At 41.5% G+C, this 18,812-nt stretch overlaps 1 protein-coding gene across 1 annotated transcript in view; it reads left to right on the plus strand.

Annotated features, from left to right (window-relative positions):
- The window catches only part of RAP2A (RAP2A, member of RAS oncogene family), a 30,645-nt gene extending 12,083 nt beyond the window's left edge, over positions 1 to 18,562 (plus strand). Inside the window, exon 2 of the mRNA XM_040336124.1 lies at positions 15,573 to 18,562. Coding sequence (XP_040192058.1) covers positions 15,573 to 15,810 — 238 coding nt within the window. The 3' untranslated portion in view covers positions 15,811 to 18,562. The remainder of the gene's footprint in view (positions 1 to 15,572) is intronic.
- The last annotated feature ends 250 nt before the right edge of the window (positions 18,563 to 18,812 follow it).

Below are 18,812 nucleotides of genomic sequence, written 5' to 3' on the forward strand. Positions count from 1 at the left end.
AGTGAAGTCAGAATTCCTCATTTCCATACTTGTTCCAGGTCAGTAACTCAGAACTTGCTGAAGGCGCTGGATCGGCACAATAGCCTGGTAACTACCGTTTTTAGAATGAGGGGGCAGCTGTCATATTGGTCTTACTACAGGGCTTATATAAATTAAAGTGGTTGTAAAGCCTTAAGGCGCTACTATGCTGGCAACAAATGGTGATGATTTTTTTTTGCGTGTGTCAAATCCGTCAACAGTTTTGACACTTCTGATGAGTGCTGTTCACACCACCACCTGCATTTTCCTGTTGGCCAGTAAGGCTACCCATAATAGTAATGACCTACCGTGTCCTCCCCTAGACCTTTTTTTTGGTGTGTGAGCCTGGCTGCCTTTGGCATTGACCCAGCCTCTGCAAGGCCTGCTCTTTCTTCCTGTTCTCCATAGTGGTCCACAGACTCCCTTGTCACGTCTATGCGCCCCAGACAACTACAAAGAATCGGGGTACAGAGCAGCATGAAAATGGTCAACGTACATTTAAACTTCTCCCTGAGGCAGAGCGCAGTTGTCAGAATCCCAGCAGAAGACTTTCTCCAAGCTGCTTGGACTAAGAGCAAAGGAGGTATCGAGGGTCCAAAAGACTCCTAATGGCTTTTGGACACCTGCCATCTTTTTAGTTGGGTAACACACTGGTCTACAAGAGACAACCCGGAGATGGTGAGGGGGTTGAATTCGGTTACAGTTTGGAGGTCATCTGAAGTCTGACAGTTTTTGCTCTGTCAGCTGCCTGACCTTCTGCCGCGTTGTCTTCAAGGCCTGTCCACACCAGCAGTGTGAACTACCATACTGCCACTTGCAGCACGTCGTATGGTTTACTACTTTACTTTTTTGTGCAAACTTTATTGAAAAGTGACATTGGGTTCTGTTGGCTACGACATGGTGAGATGCAATGAATTATGCCAGGCCTCGACAAAATCCGGGCGCCCGGTCGCAATTGTGACCTGGCGCCCGGGGAAGCTTAGGCCTGCAGAAGGCCGCAAAGCCGCGGCCTCAATTACCGGCGGGCCCGCCGCAATTGCGCGGTGGGGGCGCACGGGGACATAGGATCCTGTGTCTCCGTGCGCTCCCCTGCCGCCCAATCGCGGTGGTCCCACGCCCGCCGGTAATTGAGGCCGCGGCCTTCTGCAGGCCTAAGCTTCCTTCTGTGATCTGGCACCATCTTTTGCTGGCCGTTTGGCATTACAAGTAAAACATGAGTTTTAATGTGTTTTTCAATGTTTTCACTGCCATCACCTTCCCTCTAATTAGAACCCCCCAAACATTGTATATATTTTTTATTCTAACACCCTAGAGAATAACATGGAGTCATTGCAATACTTTCTGTCACACCGTGTTTGCGCATCGGTCTTACAAGCGCACTTTTTTGGGTAAAAATACACTTAAAGCGGTAGTTCACCCTGTTTGACAACTTGTGACCACTAGCACTGTTTTTAAAGAACATAGACCCGGCGAAATTTTTTTTTTTTTTTTTTATGCGCTCCTTACCTGTTTCCTGGTCGATCGTCCCACCTGTCAATCATGTCCTCCCGCGGGGAATGGGCGTGTCAATCCATTCTCCCCCGTCCTGCCACTCACATTTCTGTAACTCCTCTGTCGACGCGCTCAGCTGTAATCGCGCGACATCTCCTCGTAATCACGGAAATCTCCTAATACAACGGGGCGTGAACTTCAGACGCCAGCCGTTGTTATAGCAACCATGCAGTGTTGACGCCGACGCTCGCCGTCAACACTGCACATCCCGGAAGAAGACCCTGTCGGCTTCAGTATGCCCACAGGCAAGATGGAAACGTCCATCGCAGCAAAATCAAACTGATCTTTTTCCGAAAAAGAGCGCATCGGACGGCTGGACGTGTGGGACACCCTGTTAGGGAAGGAGGAAAGGTAAGGGCTGCACATTATTTAAAAAAAAAAAAACCCACATCCCGCCGAACTACCGCTTTAAGAAAATAAAAAAAATAAGACAAAGTTAGCCCAATTTTTGGTTATATTGTGAAAGATAATGTTACCCAGAGTAAATTGATACCCAACATGTCACGCTTCAAAATTGTCCGCTCTTGGAATGGCGACAAACTTTTACCCTTTAAAATCTCCATAGGCGACGTTTAAAAAAATTCTACAGGTTGCATGTTTTGAGTTACAGAGGAGGTCTAGAGCTAGAATTATTTCTCTCGCTCTACCAATCGTGGCGATACCTCACATGTGTGGTTTGAACACCACTTTCATATGCCGGCGCTCTACTCACGTATGCGGTCGCATCATGAATGAACCTAACAACATGAGTCCAGTAGTCTTGTTTTGCTGGGCACAACCACAACAGATGAAAGAACGTACTGGAGGGGCTGTTGCATCTGGGGCATAGTGGACTGTAATTAGGTTTGTATTTGGCAAGCTGGATAGGAGTCAGGTATGAACGGTGTAATATGTAAAGTTGCGTGAGGCGGTCGGACAACCTGGTAGACACCTTTTTACAGGCATCAAGTGCATCTTACCATTCGTCATCCTCCAGTCCGCCCACACCCCCAGACCACCTATCTTTCACCCTATAAGCCAGAGTCGCTGCAACAGGACGAATAAGGGAGTCATAAAATACTGAGATAAGTTTACGGGTGTCTCGTCCCTTTATAATAAGAAAAATATCCAATTGTTCTAAGTTAGGGGGGCATCCCGGAATTGCGTCTGGAGAGCATGGCGGAGCTGGAGGTAACGAAAGTGCATAGAGTTAGGGAGAGCGAACTCGTCCTTAAGTTGTTGGAATGATTTTAGAATGGTACCATGGTAAACATCTGACAAGTACCTTACCCCCTGATTGAGCCAGATAGCGTGGTCCGGTACAGCGCTGTCGCTTTTTAACTGACATTTGCGCAGTCATGCTACACTGAACCCAATCTAAATTTTTATAATTTTGTTCCCACAAATAGAGCTTTCTTTTGGTTGTATTTGATCAAACAAAATTTAAAAAAAATGTTCTGTTTGTTATAAAATTTTGTAAAGACGTAAGTTTTCTCCTTCAGTGATGAGGCTGCACTGATGGGCACAAGAGTTCACATTTGATTGATGGAGACAGCACCTCCCTGTAATTATAAGCACATAGAAAAAATAGAGACAGGTTGGAGGGGGCGTGAAACAGGCTGTGATTGACAGAACCCCTTTCCCCCACCCCTACCATGTTTTTGCACAAAATAATGAAGTTCAAATACATATTTGTATTACAATTTAAAACATTTGATATTATGTATTTCAAAGACTGATTTTTTTTAACATATGACAAGCAGCAAAGGGCTAGAAGCTCGCCCCATCAATGTTTCACTGCAAATGGACTAGGACAGAGCTTGGTCATATCGCAGCTGTATATAGGATTATGAAAATGTAATTTTATTTTATTTTTCAATTAAACAGCCTGTGTTTAGTATCAATTTAACCTACTTTATTTTTCTTGGGCGGCTAATGTATATTATTGCTTTGTGTTGTCTCAGTCTATTCATTTTCCTTTTACCCCCAAGAAATTAAAGTTAACCTGTGATAAACAGAATTGGAGAAAGTCTGTGCTTCTGATGAAAAAAAAAAAATGTGCATTAAATATCCCTGAAGTTGTGCAGCAGACGAAACGTGCTGGCAGGGGCTACACCCACGATGTCACTTCTACCAATTGGGAGCACACCATTATGTTGGAAAGAGCTGGGGGCTGAATATTTACAAAATTGTTTTGGTTACCAAATGTAAGCACCTTGGGGATAGTTTGTTGTTCAATTCCAATAAAGTGGCATTACACGATGTATGGATATTCCCTTACTTCTATGGTGGCATGGAGGTTTGTCGCCATTCCACGAGCGGACGCCATTTTGAAGCGTGACATGTTGGGTATCAATTTACTCGGCGTAACATTATCTTTCCCAATATAAAAAATTGGGCTAACTTTACTGTTGTCTTATTTTTTAATTAAAAAAGTGCGCTTGTAAGACTGCTGCACAAATACGGTGTGACAAAGTATTGCAACGTCCGCCATTTTATTTTCTAGGGTGTTAGAATAAAAAATATATATAATGTTTGGGGGTTCCAATTAGAGGGAAGGAGATGGCAGTGAAAACACAGAGGAAGCTCCATTAGTCTTGTCACGCCAACAGTCACCACAAGATGGTGCCAGATCATAGAAGGAAGCATAGGCCTGCAGAAGGCCTCAATTACCGTCCGGCGAGGCCCGACGCGATCGCGAAGAGGTTTCCTGCCACCTCTGGGGGGCTTGAAGCTATAAATGATGACCACAATAATCACTGCAGATACCAGGATATGCAATAGTCATACCTAAAGCTGAATCCTGTTATTACATTACTGTTTGCTGATTCCTAATTTTACTGGGGAATCTCCCTCCCTGTATCTTGGTAGAACGACTATCCAAAAAAGCTTGTTGTATGCCAGTAACGCCCTTCCTGTCTTGGGGTGTCTATTTTAGGTTTAGGTGGGCTTGATAAACAAATTAAACCCAAACGCCTGCTAACACCATTTAAAGCCAAGTTCACCTTTTTCTAGAAAATGGTTTATGCCGTTAAGGGGCCCCAGTAGGCACTAAAAACTGTGCAGCTTTGTAAAATGTGTATTAATTTGAAGCAATCTCCACATCCCGCCTTGTTGCTAGGATGCGAAAACCATTGTACGCTCACTCCCAGCATTACAGGAGTGAAAACCAACAATTTTTGCATCTCAGCAACAAGGCAGGACATGGGGATTGATTCAGCTGGGTAAACATAAGGGTACGTGGGAGGGGGAGAGTAGATTCTCGTTACTTTTCGCGCTTATACCTGCATTGCTCTCTGAGGCTTGCTTCATCTGTGAGGGTGGGGAACCATGCATAGTTGCACGCAGGCACGAAGCACTACTCTTTTTCAGATGTGCATTTATTTTTGACACTTTACAGGTGTGTGAAATCGCATGGTGCCACAACACCATACCATTCTATGCGGCAGCTTTTTACTATCGGTACAGCAGCCCATTCATTTGAATGGGCTGCTGTGCCTGCAAAAATGCTGCATGCAGGACCTGCACAAGTGTGATCTTAGACTGAAAAGGGGATCCGAAGTGGATTGCTGTTCAGCTGTACTGGTGTGGCTGACAGGCATTCAAGAGGTAATACGGCTGCTTCTTGAATGCCTGTTTTTTTGACTGTTGTACAGGTTCTTTAATGGGAATATTGTGCTGGAAATACAAGTCTGGCTATTTGCTTTGTGGTTGTGACGCAGCCGCAATCTCTTGAACTACTGCCGTCATAAACGTCCGGTCATAGGCGTGCGCAGGGGGTGTGCCTGGGCACACCCTAATCACCCTGTGCAGCGCAGATTCCACCTGCTGATATTTTACCCAAGCTTCTAAAAAATAGTTTAATAAAATTTATAAATAAAATTGTAAAAAATAATATAAAAATAAAAAACTACTGACGCCAACCTCTGCCCTACTGACACCATCCACTACCCTACTACATTTTAAATTGTTTACATTTATTTATAGTGTGTTATAATGTATGGTGTGTGTGTGTGTGTATGTGTGTGTGTGTGTGTGTGTGTGTGTGTATATATATATATATATATATATATATATATTAGGGCTGTGCGTTAAACGCGATATTAACGGCGTTAACGCAAACCCATGTTAACGCCGTCAATATTTTTATCGCACGATTAACGCGGGAGCGCTCGGGGTGGACGTGCAGAGTGTGCAGCGGCGCGGCTTACCTTCTCGCTGGATTCACAGGCAAGTTACTCACCTTGTCCCTGGATCCAGCGATGCCACCCCGCTGTGTGATCGGCGATGCCACCCCGCTGTGTGATCGAGCGGGTCCTCCTCGCTCGGCGGGTCCTCCTCGCTCGATTCACAGTGTCTGTGTGCGGCCAATCTCTGTTCCCTGCGACGTTACGACGCACGGGAGCGGAGAACGGCACCAAATTCAAAAAAGTAAACAAACACAATACACACAGTATACTGTAATCTTATAGATTACAGTAATGTATGTAAAAAATACACCCCCCCCCCCTTGTCCCTAGTGGTCTGCCCAGTGTCCTACATGTACTTTCATAAAATAAAAACTATTCTTTCTGCCTGAAAACTGTAGATTGTCCAAAAGTGTCCCTTTATGTCAAAAATGGTTTTAGATCAGCTAGAAAACAGCGATCATAAATTATAATCACTTGCAGAATTGTGCGATATTTGTGGGGAAATTCGTCATAAATTAGATAGATTAATCGTGAGTTAACTATGACATTAATGCGATTAATCACGATTAAAAATTTTAATCATTTGACAGCACTAATATATATATATATATATATATATACACACATGTCTGTGTTTTGGGGTGCACACCTATGCGTTGGGGTATAATTTTTGCTGCAATAATAGGTGGAGTAGCATTGCACGTGTACAGCCCGGTCTGGCTGCCTTCGCAGCTTAATTGGGCCGTAAAACTATGCCTCCAACTGCAAGTGTAAAGGAGCCCTAACTGTTGCATCTCTGAGATGGGGGGGGGGGGAAGAAGAGGATTTTCCCAAAATATATAAATCGATTTTGTGTATTATTTATATATAATTTTTACTCTTAAATACTATTGAAAACGGACGTGAACTGAAAATACTTATTCCAAGTTCATTGCACATCGAGCTTCTCATAGTGGGTATTAGTAGATGCAACAGCTCGGAGCCTGCCTCGTTTCCTGGGTGGTGGATGTCCAGCATAATCTAGCACCTCTCTCCCCAGCCTTACAGGCCCTGGCCTATCCCTTCCATTTATCGGATTTCAGTTCTTTCAACCATTTAGGCTGCACAGCACGTGTGTTTGTGTTACCCAGGGTGATCTGTATTCAAATGCAGTCTGCCTAGAAAGCCCCATGCCACCAGACTGACATCCACCTCTGAGGCCGCGTACACACGGTCAGTCCATCCGATGAGAGCGGTCCGAAGGACCGTTTTCATCGGTTAACCGATGAAGCAGACTGATAGTCTGATGTGCCTACACACCATCCGTTAAAAAACCGATCGAGTCCAACGCGGTGACGTAAAAAACACAACGATGTGCAGAGAAAAATGAAGTTCAATGCTTCCAAGCATGCGTCGACTTGATTCTGAGCATGCGCAGGTTTTGAACCAATGCTTTTGCGTACTAACCATCGGTTTTGACCTATCGATTAGGCGTCCATCGGTTGAATTTTAAAGCAAGTTCTAAATTTTTGGACCGAAGGATAACTGACCGATGGGGCCCACACACACGGTCGGTTTGGACCGATGAAACTGAACTTCAGTCAGTTTTCATCGGTTTTGTCCGATCGTGTGTACAGGGCCTGAAGGTACTTCGATATTTGCAAAGCTCCTCCTATGTAAGCCTGCTGCTTGCATTAGGGCTAAGGAGAGCAGTACTGAGGCAGGGTAGCTCTGATGTTTTTAGGAAGCCATGCTGCCTCCCACCAGCCATGATACAGGTATGTCTTTATTGTATAAACAGAGACCCAGTGATATCACTGGGTTTAAAATAAGAACTATAAAAAAAAATAAAGTTTTATTTAAGCATCCTATTTAGCATTTTAGATTAGGCAATATATAAGCAGTATAAACTTCAGCTCTAACCACTTGCTTACAGGGCACTTTCACCCCCTTCCTGCCCAGGCCAGCTTTCAGTGCTGTTGCACTTTGAATGCCAATTGTACGGTCATGTAATACTGTACCCAAACTACATTTCTATAATTTTTTTTCACACAAATAGAGCTTTCTTTTGGTGGTATTTAATAAACACTGTATTTTTTACAAAATTAAAAAAAACAAAAAACTTTTTTATCGTTTTGTTATACAATTTAGCAAATATGTAATTTTTCTAATTCACTGATGGGGTGGCGCTAGTGGGCCACACTGGTGGGCATGGTTGGCACTGGCGGGCACAGATTGGGACTAATGTCCCTGTAACAGAAGCCAAAAATTACTTCCATTATCAGCTGATCACATGTTTAAGGCTGCTGCGATTGGCCCGTTCCCCTGTTCTGTGATCAGCCGAGCCCAAAGGACGTGAAGATCAGAGCGCGCCAGCCATGCGAGCAGAGAAGGACATCTATTGACACCCTCCTGGCACTGGAAGCCTGCTCTGTACCCATCTTTTGGCTATAGCACGGACAGAAAGTAATTACGTTAGTCTAGTGCTCTTCCTGCCAAGACAGTTGGCATGCTCTCTCGAACAATGAAAATTGTATTAGCTAATTGTATTAAAGACAAAGTTTAGCCAAAACTAAAAACAGAAGGTTCAATAACTAGGTTGAGTAGACCATGGATTATGTGATTTTTATTTTTATCTTTTTCTTTCCTGCAACCACGGGTTGCAGGAAAGAAAATCCCTCTACTTCCCCCATCAACACTCTGCCCCTTCCATTCAAAGAGCCTGTGTTATTCATAGAATAGGAAAATGTTAAGATTCCCCCCCCCCCAAATCAGTGTTTACATGAAATTCATGGCGGACGGGGCATTGGGAGACCGATATCTTAACAATAAGCACAATGTGCATTTTGATTCAAGGTCTGCTTTAAAGGTGCCTTCAGATATTAAATACATTTTGTCTGATCCAGCCAAGCCTTAACTCAAGGTCCAGCCATCTCCATGGGAAAGTGAATCAGCCAAGCTGGATTTTTTTATATATATATATATATATATATATATATATATATATATATATATATATACACATACATACATACATACATACAGTGCCTTGCGAAAGTATTCGGCCCCCTTGAACTTTGCGACCTTTTGCCACATTTCAGGCTTCAAACATAAAGATATAAAACTGTAATTTTTTTTGAAGAATCAACAACAAGTGGGACACAATCATGAAGTGGAACGAAATTTATTGGATATTTCAAACTTTTTTAACAAATAAAAAACTGAAAAATTGGGCGTGCAAAATTATTCAGCCCCCTTAAGTTAATACTTTGTAGCGCCACTTTTTGCTGCGATTACAGCTGTAAGTCGCTTGGGGTATGTCTCTATCAGTTTTGCACATCGAGAGACTGACATTTCTGCCCATTCCTCCTTGCAAAACCGCTCAAGCTCAGTGAGGTTGGATGGAGAGCGTTTGTGAACAGCAGTTTTCAGTTCTTTCCACAGATTCTCGATTGGATTCAGGTCTGGACTTTGACTTGGCCATTCTAACACCTGGATATGTTTATTTGTGAACCATTCCATTGTAGATTTTGCTTTGTTTTGGATCATTGTCTTGTTGGAAGACAAATCTCCGTCCCAGTCTCAGGTCTTTTGCAGACTCCATCAGGTTTTCTTCCAAAATGGTCCTGTATTTGGCTCCATCCATCTTCCCATCATTTTTAACCATCTTCCCTGTCCCTGCTGAAGAAAAGCAGGCCCAAACCATGATGTTGCCACCACCATGTTTCACAGTGGGGATGGTGTGTTCAGGGTGATGAGCTGTGTTGCTTTTCTGCCAAACATAACGTTTTGCATTGTTGCCAAAAAGTTCGATTTTGGTTTCATCTGACCAGAACACCTTCTTCCACATGTTTGGTGTGTCTCCCAGGTAGCTTGTGGCAAACTTAAACAACACTTTTTATGGATATCTTTAAGAAATGGCTTTCTTCTTGCCACTCTTCCATAAAGGCCAGATTTGTGCAGTATACGACTGATTGTTGTCCTATGGACAGAGTCTCCCACCTCAGCTGTAGATCTCTGCAGTTCATCCAGAGTGATCATGGGCCTCTTGGCTGCATCTCTGATCAGTCTTCTCCTTGTATGAGCTGAAAGTTTAGAGGGACGGCCAGGTCTTCGTAGATTTGCAGTGTTCTGATCCTCCTTCCATTTCAATATTAATCGCTTGCACAGTGCTCCTTGGGATGTTTAAAGCTTGGGAAATCTTTTTGTATCCAAATCCGGCTTTAAACTTCTCCACAACAGTATCTCGGACCTGCCTGGTGTGTTCCTTGTTCTTCATGATGCTCTCTGCGCTTTAAACGGACCTCTGAGACTATCACAGTGCAGGTGTATTTATACAGAGACTTGATTACACACAGGTGGATTCTATTTATCATCATTAGTCATTTCGTTCAACATTGGATCATTCAGAGATCCTCACTGAACTTCTGGAGAGAGTTTGCTGCGCTGAAAGTAAAGGGGCTGAATAATTTTGCACACCCAATTTTTCCGTTTTTTTATTTGTTAAAGTTTGAAATATCCAATAAATTTTGTTCTACTTCATGATTGTGTCCCACTTGTTGATTCTTCAAAACAAATTACAGTTTTATATCTTTATGTTTGAAGCCTGAAATATGGCAAAAGGTCGCAAAGTTCAAGAGGGCCGAATACTTTCGCAAGGCACTGTACATACATTTTTTTTTTGTTTTTTTTAAACCCCTCTGATCACTATCTCTTCCCTTCAAGACACGACAATGGCGGATTCGTGGAAAGCCCTTTTATACAAAAGATCTCTTGGAAGCTGGATCTTGATTACACTTTTGGTCATCTAGTGCAGTGGTCATCAACCCTGCCCTTCAGGGCCCACTAACAGGCCAGGTTTTATGTATTACCTTGGGGAGATGCATTCTAGAATACTGCAATCACTGAGCAGCAAATGATATCATCTGTGATGTATTTCAGTTATCTTGCAAACCTGGCCTGTTAGTGGGCCCTGTAGGGCAGGGTTGATGACCACTGATCTAGTGTCTGTAGGCATCTTTAAAACTGAACCCCAAGCAAACAAATAAACTGCTGAAATGTACAAAGACAATTGCAGGTTTGTCCTTACCCAACCAGTGATGGAGCATCAGGAGACTGAGTGTCATTCAGGTCTCTCATACTGTCAACATGTTCCTTGTTGGCACATGAGCACTACAGTACGGTCCGTTGTCTCCTTGTCTTGGTCCTGCAGTACAGTAAGTTACAAGAGGCTAATGGCTGGTAAAATTTTACATAATAAATGGCTACATTTTGTCTATTTTTACATGGGCAGGAAGTGGTGGTCCATGACCCAAACATGATGAGTATCCCAATCTTCAAGTGATATGTGGAGGGGCACAGTGCCATTGCTCGTTCTTTAGGGTCACAGTGCCATGGCTCGTTCTTGTTATAGTTTGAGCTCAGTGGTTACTATTGTAATTATACAAGGCATGGCTTTGCTTGTATTTGTATTAAAAATATCCAGTGGCTGAAAAGCTGGTGTTGCTGGGCACACAAGTGTATATGCTAATTATAACTTTGTTTTCCTTGGTACAGCACAGCTTCAAACGTTTAAACAATAAGGAAGGAGCTCCTTCCACCCACTAATTTTACATTGCTGTTTGATCTTCCTATGACTCATGTTCCAGCTCACTAAAATATTATTGTAGTCATCTACAATGCATTTTAGGCACACTTGAGCTTTTAGCTGGAAATGCAGAGGGCACCGCCTATTTTCTGTGTGCGTATTTTGTTTTTCATCCCTGAATGGTATTTAGTGCAGTGTCCTCAGGGTTCCAGTAACCTTGTGTTCTGAGAACATCCAATCTTTGATTCTAAAAACCAAGGATTCCCAACTCCACCCACTCTGCAGTCCTGACAGGGTAAAGTCTTGGACAACAAAGCAAGTTAAAGTTCACCTTTATAGAAAATCTGTAAAGACAACCTAACACTGGACCCCCTCCCCATCCCACCCTGGTCCCTGCTGTACTTAATGCTGGCGATCTGCAGCTGTCAGGGCTTCTGGATCAGTGGAGCGGGTGCAGGCGTCCTGACAGCTGATGATCGCCAATGGTAAGTACATTGGGGAGGGGGTCCAGTATTATGACATGTTTTACAGTTTCTCTGTAAAGGTGAACTAACACTTTAAATACAGTGCCTTAAAGTATTCATACCCCTTGAAATGTTTCATATTTTGTCATGTTACAACCAAAAACTTAAATGTATTTTATTGGGAATTTATGTGATAGACTAACAATCACATAAATTCCCAATAAAATACATTTAAGTTTTTTGATTGCAAAATGTGGAAAATTTCAAGGGGGTGTGAATACTTTTCCAAGGCACTGTATATCCTCACCAAGAAAATGCCTTTTCTCCTATTGTAAATATTATAGTGCAGTTTTAAGTGTAGGGATCCAAGATTGAGAATCAGTCGTGTTGTATCTAAAGTTGTGACACTAATACAAAAGCAACCCAGACTTCTATTTTTGTAGGCAACCATGCATAAGGAATGCAGTGTGCTATCCAAACAGCAGAAATCCTCTACAATAAAAGCTTGTTTAGACCTTCTCTTCTAATAAACTGTACACGTAAGGGGCTTCCACTGTCTTTTTTTACAAAAACAAAAGTCTGACATTGGGCCCGTGTGTATGTCAGTCTGTCTGACAGAAGTGTCTTCTGTCGGACCTGCATGCTAAAAAAATCAGCAGCCAACCGACTCAGCCAATGGCAGAGAGCGCTGATCGGGGTGTTCTGGCGGGGGGGCCACTAGGAGTTAACCACTAGGGGGTGCTGTAGGGGTTAGGTGTGACCTCATGTGTGTTTCTAACTAGGGGGCGGGGAGTGTGACGTCATTGATCGTCTTTCCCTATATCGGGGAACAGACAATCAATGACTGTGCCACTGTGAAGAATGGGGAAGGTGTGTTTACACACACCTCTCCCCGTTCTTCAGCTCCTGTGACCGATCGCAGGACACCGGCGGCGATCAGGTCCCGGAGCTTCGGACCGGGTCGCGGGCGTGCGCCCCACGGTTGGGCTCTTAAAGGCGACATACCTGTACGTGCCTGTGCCCAGCCGTGCCATTCTGCCGACGTATATGTGCGGGAGGCGGTCCTTTAGTGTTTAAAGATGGAAAAAGCTCTGAAATTATTTATCTTTTGTCTGTTTTTTATTTATTTTTTTTACATCACAGAAACCTGACATTTTACAGGGGTGTGCAGACTTTTTATGTCCACTGTAGGTTCAATGCAGTAATGGGCAGCGCTGAGATAAGTACTGCATAATAACCTGCTAGCATGTGGAAACCTGTCTGGACCTTATTTCTTTGCCAAAGAGACCCAAGCTTAGTATTATTGTGGTAATTCGTAGCACATTCCACAATTGATTAAAGGCTTGGCATTTTGGAGACAAAAGTAATGACACTGGTTTAAGCATAATACTGGTAGAATGTGGGGGATTCGATGATTAGACTGGATATAAGTGGACTTTCCTGTTCTGTGACGCGCAGGTGCAAATGCCCATTGATAGTCTAGTGTACACTGGAATATTAGAAATGACTTTTGTCACTAAGTTCTAACTACTACATCTAGCCTGGCACTTTGACACAAATTAATGCAGCTTTTTAATCATGATTACATCGTTAAATCTCAGCATTGTAAGTACCTGAATTTGACCTGATGTCAGCCTCTTGCAGTCCCTGTACAATGGGGCTGGAGTATGAAAGAATGAAGCAGTACAAGGAACCCATCTGACAAGCAGCAGAGTGACCGTAGGCTGAGGACATCGCTGTGCTGCTGCTTCTTCTCTTTTAAGTTCTCATCCACCCTGCCACAATGAGGGCCATACAGCATAAAGAACATGTGGCTGTATATAGATAAACATTAGTAGCTGCAAACACTTGTTCAGACATGCAACCCTGGACACAGAGGGCTAGATTCAGGTAGTTTTGCCTATTGTTACAGCGGCGCAGCGTATCGTATTTACGCTGCGCCGCCGTAAGTTAGAGAGGCAAGTGCTGTGTTCACAAAGCACTTGCCTCTTAACTTACGGCGGCTAGTTAAATTTTATTTTTCGATGAGCTTTTAATTTTTATCTAGTAGGTTTTGTCTGAAGTTGCATTTTTAAAGTGTTTTTGGTAGAAGAAACATTTGTGTCTCTGCTACCAAAAAAAGCTATTTGCTCTTCCTGTGTGTGTATACAACCTACTGCACATGGAGCTGGGGTGCCATGGTAATGCTCCATAGCCCCCATTGAGTTCCGGACCATCCCTTTTAGCCAATCTGTATAAAATTGCTCCCTTTTTAGCTGGGACCGCAAGATATTGCTCACTAGTGAGCGAAATTAGTCAACGTTCAGGGTCTGTGAGGAAGTGATTCCTCATGGGTAGCAAAGTGAAGGTAGCGCTGGTTAGTTGCCTTTGTGACATCACCCTTAAGCTAGCTATACACCAGTAGAATTTACTTCCAAGTTTTTTAATTTTAAGAATGCGTGACCATTTTTCTAATCATTATTGGTGGCAAATCAATGTCCAATTTGGACTACAGAGAGAAGAAAAATTTTAAGTAGCAGGGTGAAAACAAACAATTGTTTTTGACATTAAATGCGATTTTCATCCAGAAAAGTCAATTTGTTCTATTATCAAATGTTGAAAACAAACACAATCTTGACATACTGTCGGACGACATTTGTCAAGTCATCAAATCTACTAATGCCGCGTACACACGGTCGGAATTTCCGACAACAAATGTTCGCTGTGAGCTGCTTGTAAAATCCAACTGTGTGAATGCTCCATCGGACATTTGCTGTCAGGAATTTCCGACAACAAAAATTTTGAGAGCTGGTTCTCAAATTTTCTGACGACAAAAGTTCTTGTCGGAAATTCCAACCATGTGTACACGATTCAACGCACAAAACTTCTACGTATGCTCGGAATCAGTCCGACGCATGCTCGGAATCATTGTAGTTCATTTTTCTCGGCTCGTCGTAGTGTTGTACGTCACATCGTTCTTGATGTTCAGAATTTCTGTGTGACCATGTGTATGCAAGACAAGTTTAAGCCAACATCCATCGAAAATGTATCCACGGGTTTGTTGTCGGAATGTCCAAGCTTTTATTTGCAAATATATTAGTGTATGGCCAGCTTTGGTCACATTCCACTTGAATCATTTTGTGATGTTCTAAACATCCAAGTAACTTCCTTAGTTCTACATCTCACAAGTATACCCAAGCATTTATAGCCACAGGGATAACTTAGATATCTTAATCCATTCACAGTGGAATGTATCGAAGCAGATGATGAATGGCCACAAACAAGATGGGAAAATTTGTGAACCCACCTTGTTTTGTTAGTTACATAATCCAAGTAAAATGCAAATCCAAAGTTATTCGGGAAAAGTAGTGAAATATCATCAACGTTAAAGAAAATGTCCTGTTGAATGTTATTAACTATTATTTATACCATGATCTGGATATATGAGAACCCTAATAGAGTATGTCCCTTTACCCTTATCTCTGTACAGAAAATAATCATGTTTATTGCAATTCTGTCCTTTTTTGGTTTTTGAGTTCTTCCACCAGTGATTTTTTTTTTTTTTCTGAGCCAGACAATTAAAATGTTATTCTGGATCACCTGTTGGTTTGAGGCTCTCTACTAGCACTAGAGACTAAATTAATTCAATATAATATGCCAGTTTGAGGAAGTAAGCCATTGGTCTCCTGTTTGGAATCATCTTTTATAAGTAGAAGCCTGTATTACTGGTCCCCTTTAAATGTATGCGCATTAAAAAAAAAAAAAAAATTGCATAATCAACAGTAATGTACATTTTGCTAATGTGTTTTTCTTTTTTTTACGCAGATATGAAAAGGTGCCAGTAATCTTGGTTGGCAACAAAGTTGACCTAGAAAGTGAGCGTGAAGTGTCATCTAACGAGGGACGCGCCTTGGCAGAAGACTGGGGATGCCCTTTTATGGAAACATCAGCAAAGAGTAAAACAATGGTGGATGAGCTTTTTGCAGAGATTGTTCGGCAAATGAACTATGCAGCCCAGCCTGATAAAGATGACCCTTGCTGTTCTGCGTGCAATATACAATAGCGCTTTTATGTAACTTTAGGTAGACATGACTATATTTTAGCACCAATGGTTTAAAAAAGTTTTTTTTTTTTTTTCCTGTGATTTTCCCAAAGAGAAACATTGAGTGAAACCCTTGCAAAAGTTGTGAAATGGAAGTATGATTTGTCAAAAATAATATTTTAAGATTCACCATTTTGCTACATTAATATGTAACTTGTGGCATTGTGTTTGTGGCTGTCACAGCCATCATCTTTTTGCCACATTACAGTGGAAAGAGTTGTCTTTTATTCAATAAAAGGCTTTCGAAACTTCAACCCCACTAACTAGACTGAGATTTCACCAGTGTTTTTAAAGTATTCTTTTCTTCCTGAACTGGACAGCGTTGGGCAGACAGCTGGACAACGTAATAACGCCTGTACATCTGCAAAAAAAAAAAAAAAAAACAACCATTAAAAAAAAAAAAAACCCTGCCTACCAAGACATCAACAAGGAGATGCAGCTGGATATGTATGAAGAAATGGAAATGCACGCAGTCTTGTTTTGGAAAATGAAGCCATGTTTCATCTAGATGAGGGAGCAAGCTGTCAATTTCTGCATGCTTCCTAACAATCATTGGACCTCAATAAACTCTTAGAAAATGTTATTGGCTTATTATACTTTAGCATAACAATTTGATTCAAAAGTTCAGTTCCGACTATTTTTATTTTTGACTAATGCTGATTAGGCTATTGTGAAGTGAATGTTGCTGTGACAAGGTGCTGATGTCCTGGCATTTAATATGAATTGAACCAAGTATACTTATTTGCATGGGCAGCTGCGCACAAATGCGTCCACAAAACAACATTTTAAAGGATTTCTAATTTGAGATCAGAAAACCCCAAAAAAGTCTTCTATAGCGTCATGGGAAAAAAAAAAATAAGATCCATATTCTGAATATTTGATAGAAATAGTGTCCATTTCTTTTGTGGGAGTGAGAAGCAGTGTGAATGTACAGTAACTATGTATGCTGGTTTCCAGTTCTTGTATTTGAGCTGTGGTTCTTTGTATTTGCTCCACAGCGTTAAATATATACACTGAATTATCCCAGAATAAAAAAAAAGTGCTTTTTTTTTTTTTTATGTGACTTAATACAATGTGCTACTTCTTGTACACAGAACAAGCACACAGTTTGTTCATATCTGCCTGGACAAGGATGTAGGTATCTAACAAATTTTAGAATTCTTCTTTTGTTTTTCAATATACACAGTTTGTTTTGCTCTCTGATGGGTCTACTGAGTCCCATCAAATCACCAGTAATAATTTATTACATTTTTTGCATTTTGTTTTTGAACAGTGTGGTGAAACTTAACAAAATATACACTGTTGTTTGCCTATGTACTTTTTGTTTTGTGTAAAGACATTACAGTCACATCTTGTATTTTGCACATGTAACAGAATCTCCCTTTCAACATTGAAGTCATTTTAAAGCACTGATTTATTCTCTGTATGAACTTTTCTTGAAGATATTTTAATGCGTAAACAGGAAAAAAAGTTTACTAAAAACACAATATTTGTTATATTAAAGTGCATTTTTTGTAATCCATAATTCAGTATATGGAATGTAGGATGGGCATGAAACACAAAACAAAGTTCTCTATTTTTTAAAGTGCATCTAAACCCTCATTGAAAAAAAAGCCCAAAAAGTTATTTTCCTTGTATGTGAATGTCTTTTTGTCTTCAGGCCCACAGTGTCTGTTTAAAAAGAAAAACAAACTTTAAAAGTGCCCCAGGCCACATTTTGTGTCAGAGTGCTCTAAATGAAGTGCTGTCACACTAAATGAACGTTCCAAAGGTGGACCACGAAAGGATGTGCTGGTTCAACAACTGCTGATACAGTAAGCGTCATCCTTTACTGCAATCCTGAAACACCCCACTCGGGATTGCCCACTACAGATATGATTGGCAAGGCATCCTGGAGAGAGAATGGTTAGATTTTTTGATTCTTCAATGTCATGCATGAGTCCACGCTCCTACTGGAAGGTGTGGCAATGAGCAGCAGCGCTGTGTTTGGCACTAACAACTAAAATTATTCAAATGTGAGTAAATGTGCATTTTTTTTTTCTAATACAATAATGCTTTTTTGAGTTAAGTCATTTCGTGGAAATGGTACGGCTAGAGGGTTTAGTTGTACTTTGTCTTCTGCTTAGAATGACTGAGTAATGGGATCCTAAGGCTGTATGTATTTTTAGTGCATTTTGCAGATTTGCGCTACAGTCCATCTAACATGGTTTCCTATGGGTCACATTCTGTAGTGCAAAAAGCACTAAAGATGCATAGGTGTGAATCCAGCCTTAGTGCTACCAAATTGTTGGCCTTTAGGTTGATACTGGTCCAGAATGACAACATGACTTGGTCCAAAGACAAGATCAGTGCCGAATAATAATTCATTCAGTGGGGCTGCATTAATACTGGGTAAGTTGGAAAATACAGCCTGGTGATGACTGCTAATGAGCTGCATTCATTTGTTTTTGTGCAAATGGGTAAAATAATTTGACTACATGGCCCAAGCAACAAAAGGTGGGATAGTTTGACCATCCTATTTTGGGAGCCTGGGCAGTGATCCTGGTATTTGCGCCAAGCTGCAGAATTATAAGTAGTCTGTTTAATTTGGAGATTGTGTAAGGGAAGAAATTACGGTGATGTCAGTGTTCATAAAATCATTTGAGAAACAGCTGTTACTGGTTTATGCAGTACCATTGTTGACAGCTGGCAATAAACTATATATTTAACTTGGTTTTGCTTGTTTCCATTTAAATAAACCACATTCCTTTGTTTTAATTGCCAAATCCAGAAAGCTGTAAAATAAATCTTGAAAAGCCATGATAACATGTTATTAGATGTGTTTGTATAATTTTATCAAATATTAAAGGGTTTGTCTTCGCTTGATATCTTGCAAAGGAGAACACCGCCACCCCCTATGGTAGAAGTTCAGACTTTTTTTTGTTATGCATTGCAATACAGTATCTGTTCAAATCAGGCACATC

The sequence above is a fragment of the Rana temporaria genome, chromosome 2 (genome assembly GCF_905171775.1).
Source record: "Rana temporaria chromosome 2, aRanTem1.1, whole genome shotgun sequence".
NCBI lineage: Eukaryota > Metazoa > Chordata > Amphibia > Anura > Ranidae > Rana > Rana temporaria.